Source organism: Takifugu rubripes, chromosome 13, assembly GCF_901000725.2.
Source record: "Takifugu rubripes chromosome 13, fTakRub1.2, whole genome shotgun sequence".
Lineage (NCBI taxonomy): Eukaryota > Metazoa > Chordata > Actinopteri > Tetraodontiformes > Tetraodontidae > Takifugu > Takifugu rubripes.
Genome location: NC_042297.1, coordinates 875796 through 881795, shown reverse-complemented (window position 1 = coordinate 881795; position 6000 = coordinate 875796). Strand labels below are relative to the sequence as shown.

The 6000-nt window shown below is 48.2% G+C and overlaps 1 protein-coding gene across 2 annotated transcripts in view; it reads right to left on the bottom strand.

The window, feature by feature from the left end:
• Positions 1 to 1214: 1214 nt before the first annotated feature.
• Positions 1215 to 6000, bottom strand: part of LOC105419895 (anoctamin-1-like) — a 28147-nt gene continuing 23361 nt past the window's right edge. For both annotated transcript variants that reach the window (XM_029846486.1, XM_029846487.1), the window contains 5 exons: positions 4816 to 4968; positions 3409 to 3461; positions 3151 to 3335; positions 2977 to 3082; positions 1215 to 2844 (listed from right to left, as the gene is read on the bottom strand). In XM_029846486.1, coding sequence (XP_029702346.1) covers positions 2614 to 2844; positions 2977 to 3082; positions 3151 to 3335; positions 3409 to 3461; positions 4816 to 4968 — 728 coding nt within the window. In that variant the 3' untranslated portion in view covers positions 1215 to 2613. The remainder of the gene's footprint in view (positions 2845 to 2976; positions 3083 to 3150; positions 3336 to 3408; positions 3462 to 4815; positions 4969 to 6000) is intronic.

Here is a 6000-nt window from a genome sequence, read left to right as displayed (position 1 = left end):
GCTGGAGGGTTAGGGTTAGGGTTGGAGTTAGGGTTGGAGTTAGGGTCAGGGTTAGGGTTGGAGTTAGGGTTAGGGTTAGGGCTAGGGTTGGAGTTAGGGTTAGGGCTAGGGTTGGAGTTAGGGTTAGGGTTAGGGCTAGGGTTGGAGTTAGGGTTAGGGTTAGGGTTAGGGTTAGGGTTAGGGCTAGGGTTGGAGTTAGGGTTAGGGTTAGGGTTAGGGTTAGGGTTAGGGCTAGGGTTGGAGTTAGGGTTAGGGTTAGGGTTAGGGTTAGGGTTAGGGTTAGGGCTAGGGTTGGAGTTAGGGTTAGGGTTAGGGTTAGGGCTAGGGTTGGGAGTTAGGGTTAGGGCTAGGGTTGGAGTTAGGGTTAGGGTTAGGGTTAGGGTTAGGGCTAGGGGTTAGGGTTAGGGTTAGGGGCTAGGGTTGGAGTTAGGGTTAGGGGTTAGGGTCAGGTTAGGGTTAGGGTTAGGGGTTAGGGTTGGAGTTAGGGTTAGGGTTAGGGTTAGGGTTGGAGTTAGGGTTAGGGTTAGGGTTGGAGTTAGGGTTAGGGTTAGGGTTAGGGTTAGGGTAGGTTAGGGTTGGAGTTAGGGTTAGGGTTAGGGTTAGGGTTGGAGTTAGGGTTAGGAATAAGGTTTAGGGTTAGGGTAGGGTTAGGGTTTGGGTTCGGGTTAGGGTTAGGGTTAGGGTTGGGTTAGGTTAGGGTTGGAGTTAGGGTCAGGGTTAGGGTTAGGGTTAGGGTTAGGGGCCTAGAGGGTTGGAGGTTAGGTGTTAGGGCTAGGGTTGGAGTTAGGGTTAGGCTCCATGTAACAGCTCACACCCATTTGAAAACACTGCCCACATGTACACAAACCAGCAATGACACAAAATCTGACTCCTTAAAATAATCAGAATTATTCAAAAAGAGTGAAGTTTGTCAGTATTAGGATCACAGCACCCAATGCTCAGTCACGGGTGACCTTTCATTTTGAGTCCCATGTTGGTAGTTTCATAAATAACAACAAGTAAAGGTTGTTTTAAAAAGCCGACACAAATAACGTGATTCATATAAGGGCATCGAATACATGTTGATGTCGTTCCGTCCAGCATTGCTCATTCTGAAGTTTGACTGTCCAAACATCAAAGTGTCGAGACATCAAAGTATCGAAACATCAAAGTGTCGAGACATCAAAGTGTCGAGACATCAAAGTATTGAGACATCAAAGTATCGAGACATCAAAGTATCGAGACATCAAAGTATTGAGACATCAAAGTATTGAGACATCAAAGTATTGAAACATCAAATTAGCTCCTTTGAAATGTTCAGTTTGAGTCACTAAATTAGCAGGGAGAGTTTAGCTGGACTCCCCCTTTTCGGTCTGTCATTGCCGGCGGTTACCATGGTTACGCTGGCTAATCCTCCATGCTGTTGCTCACCTCGGGGTAGCTGCAATTATCTCTTTTAACAAAGAATGTGATGAGCTGCTGCCAGGTGGAAATTTGATTAACTGAGGAAAGAAAATGTGTCTTTACTCGAACTCCATATTTATCGTGCCCACGTCGCTATAGCAACCAGGCATCTTACACGTTCGTGGAGACGCAGAGGAGAACCTGACAGTAAATGTAATAACAGGATGCAAGTGAGCGTTTCAAAGCCAGATGCTAGCTGGATCAGCAGTGGTCGTAAAGGTCGTGACCTCTGACATATATACATTTATGCTACAGCTGAAGAACAATTCAGACAGTTTCTGCTGAAGCAACAGGAATCCTCTTAGTTCTTTACTGTTTCCTCGGGGTTTGAAGATGTTCAAGGTCTGTTATCCATACAAGCATCATATTTAATGTTACTATATGAACTCATGACCTGGGGGGTTGGAGGTACACGCCCACAGGCCACAGACATGATCAGGCCCAACCACAGCTGGGAGAAGCTCCAGCCGCCAACGCTCGCAAATAAAAGGGGACACGAGAGTAGAAAATGGATGGATTTCATGAGTTTAAGCCGCCGGATTAGGACAGAATTGAATATATCTCTCTGGCGTGCCCTGAGATGGTAACTGGAAGGCTTGAGGTGTTGGCCACAGGTCTAAAGGGTTATTGTGCTTAACGGAAGGCATATCGTAGAAAGGTTGTTGTGCCTCGGACCTTTTTGTGCTGTCAGACATTACAAACTTTGGTCTCAGTGTTTTTTAAACTAGCTTAACGCGGCTTGAAGTTCAAAACTTTGGCAACGCAGCAAATGTAAGGAGGAGGCTTGCCATACACACCTGCTGGGAGAGGACCAACACGTGCACGTGCACGCGCACGAGCACGAGCACGAGCACGCGCCTGGAGAAGAGGGTTAGGGTCAGCACGTCCGGCGCTGCTCACCTGAACGCTTGTCTACACCCTCGGGGTCACGACTCAGAGCTCGGCTCGCTTTTTAAAAATAGGTACTCAAAATATGTTTTTGATCATAAGATCTTGTAAAATGCTGGCTGGCTTTAAACTCTTCAATTAATATTTTATTATGGGAACCTTCTAGAAATTTGAAATGTCAATTTCAACTATAACGAGCCACTGGTAACCTAACGAAGCACTAGCTAGATTAACGTATCTACAGCTTGTAAGTTACCTTGTTGCTTCCTATCACATGCTAAACTAGTAGCAGTTAGCCTGTCTGGAGCGCGGCTGTGGCGGGCTGATGTTGGCTGAGGGCGCGTTGCCGTAGTCGTGGTCATGGTTGTCCCGTGCTGACAGCCTTTTGCCCTGCTCCTCCTTCATGAAGAGCTCCACCATGAGGATCTTCTCCTTGTGCATCTGGAGGCTAATGTCCTTGGGGATGTCTGGGATTAACCAGTCCATAAAGTCACTCATGAGCATCACCACGTTCTGCACACAGCACCCAACACAACACATTAGCACACCTGAGACACGAGCACGCCGGCAACCTCACGTTGACATTGAGACGGCAGCAGAAACTAAGTTCTATGAACACATTAAACTTGTCTTTTTAAAACTAACCTGGAAGACGATCACAAAAGCTAGACGGGCAGCCAGGACAACCCAGAAGACCTTGGCGAGGTCGTAGGGTGAACTGGACCATGGTGGCTCTCTGAAGTCCTTGAATCTGGAGAGAGAGACAAAGGTGGGAGGAGGGTCTCCAACAGCTGGGGGTGTCGGCAGAACCAGGCTCACCTGCATATTTCTACTTTATATCCGAGGTTCAGCGGCTCGACGGGATCCGTTCCTGGCTCGAAGTCACTGACGTTGAAGTAGGAGAGGCTGTGGTTGATGAAGCCGTGCATGGTGCCATCAGGGCTGTAGGTGTACTGGTACACCAGCCGCGGGATGAAGTCCGAGGTGAAGGCGATCACAAATGCCTGGGAACAGGAAGCCCATTGGTTCTCCAGAACTGTGCCACACAACTGGGCTGACTGCTCACCGTGGACTTACGTTAACAATGACGGCTAGCTTGCTGAGGCCCCTCAGGAGGTTGTACCAGATCCCTGCGGGAAGGCAGCACATCTGGGTTACAACAGCAGCTTCAACAGGGTGACCTTTGACCTAACGCTGCTGTGGTGACCTTTGACCTAACGCTGCAGCAGTGACCTTTGGCCTAACGCTGCAGTGGTGACCTTTGACCTAACGCTGCAGCGGTGACCTTTGACCTAACGCTGCCGCGTGACCTTTGACCTAACGCTGCTGCAGTGACCTTTGACCTAACGCTGCTGCAGTGACCTTTGACCTAACACTGCAGCGGTGACCTTTGGCCTCACTGTTGCATCAGCCTGATCCAAGCATGAAAGTCCAGCGTCTCCTCTTGCCTAGGCGAAGGCGGACCTTCTCCCTGGGGGCCCTGTTCCAGCTGTGGCCTATGAAGCCACAACCCTAACCCTAACCCATGGATGATTAAAGGGGGCTGCACTCATGAGACCCTGAAGAACTTTTAGAAATTCCGAGGGAGACATTTTCCTGCTTTCCTGGTGAAAATTTCAGATTCCAAGAGGCACAATTGAGACATTATAAGCATATTTCCTTCATGGCCACAGGAGCAAACCTCAGCCAGGACCTACTGAAAACAATGGTGGGGGTGTGATGATGTCACCAGACTTTAGAGAGCGTTCAGTGGCAGAATGTAAATGAATGGATCAGAACAATTGTTTTAAACTTGATCCTGAAACATTTACATTTTTGTAAAAGTAGCAGGAGAGTGGTGTGGACGTGCTCAGTGTGAGCGTTCCCATGTGCTCCTGAGCAGAAGGGGGCGGAGCAGGAAAGGGTCTGTGGGAGAGGAGGACTGCCCACCCGCTTGCTTTTCTTATCTTGGCTGAAGATTTCCATGATGCACATCTGAAGAGTGTGTTTCCAAAAATATATCAACATCATCGACGATTCAGCGTGTGGAGGTAACACACTGGAACGTGTTTACACCACCCACACAGGAGCACAAAGGTGAGGTCTCTCCCTCCCCCACCCGGGTGCCTGCAGGCACAGTGCTGCTAAGCTGAAGCTAACATACCAGCCAGTGGCTTAAGTCACCAAAGCAGGAATGGAAGATTGAAGATCTGTTATGTGCCTCGTTATTTCTTTTAGTTTAGCATATTAGCTAAGCCTATTTGGGAACTCCTCTCAGTAGCAGGTTTGCGAGGGTCTGGGGACTGAAGGAGACACAACACGGTATATGAACCGTATGTTCGGTAGTGCTGCACGAGAATAAAGCAGACTGTGAGTACAGACGAGGATCATCATGGATCATCGTGCTCATTCCAGCCTTTATAATGTAGATGTGATGTATGTGAGCTTTGGCCTTCAAGCAGCACCTGGGATAAGACTCTCGTTTCTGGAGCAGGGGACACCTACCGATGTCCTTGGCTTTGGCTGCTATTGGCCTGCGGAGCTCCATCACAAATTTCTTGGCATCCAGGCGGATCTCGATGATGTTATTGAGCAGAGCAAAGAGCGGAGCCAAAGGGAAAGAGGCTACGAACAGTGTCACCATCCCAAACTGGATGACTGCAGAGGAAACAGCAATTTAATCACATTTCTTTCAAAGTAGCTGAAAATGAGTTGAACAAGATCATCGAATGTTTGTTTTATCAAATGTGATCACTTCTATGTTAATGTGATACTGATCGATATCAACCAAAAGGGAATTAATAACTAGAACCAAATAAAAAAAACAAATCATCAGATTGCACAAGATTCTGTTCGATATAGTTTCACAGTCAAACAGTAAATTTAACTTAATGTACAACTTAACCTCATTTCTAAATTGTAGCTAAAAATGTGTTTTTGGAATACTTGACAGATCTGAGTGTAGGGTCAGGGTTAGGGGTTAGGGTTAGGATAGGGTCAGGGTCAGGGTTAGGGTTAGGATAGGGTCAGGGTTAGGATAGGGTCAGGGTCAGGGTCAGGGTTAGGGTTAGGATAGGGTCAGGGTTAGGATAGGGTTAGGGTCAGGGTCAGGGTTAGGATAGGGTTAGGGTCAGGGTTAGGGTTAGGATAGGGTTAGGGTCAGGGTTAGGGTTAGGATAGGGGTCAGGGTCAGGGTTAGGATAGGTTAGGGTCAGGGTTAGGGTTAGGATAGGGTTAGGGTCAGGGTTAGGGTTAGGATAGGGTTAGGGTCAGGGTTAGGGTTAGGATAGGGTTAGGGTCAGGGTTAGGGTTAGGATAGGGTCAGGGTCAGGGTTAGGATAGGGTTAGGGTCAGGGTTAGGGTTAGGATAGGGTCAGTGTTAGGATAGGGTCAGGGTTAGGGGTTAGGGTTAGGATAGGGTCAGGGTCAGGGTTAGGGTTAGGATAGGGTCAGGGTTAGGATAGGGTCAGGGTCAGGGTTAGGGTAGGATAGGGGTTAGGGTCAGGTTAGGGTTAGGGTCAGGGTCAGGGTTAGGATAGGGTTAGGGTCAGGGTTAGGGTCAGGGTTAGGATTAGGATAGGGTTAGGGTCAGGTTAGAGTTAGAGTTAGAGTTAGAGTTAGAGTTAGAGTTAGGGTTAGATAGGGTTAGGGTTAGGGTTAAGGTAGGGTTAGGATAGGGGTTAGGGTCAG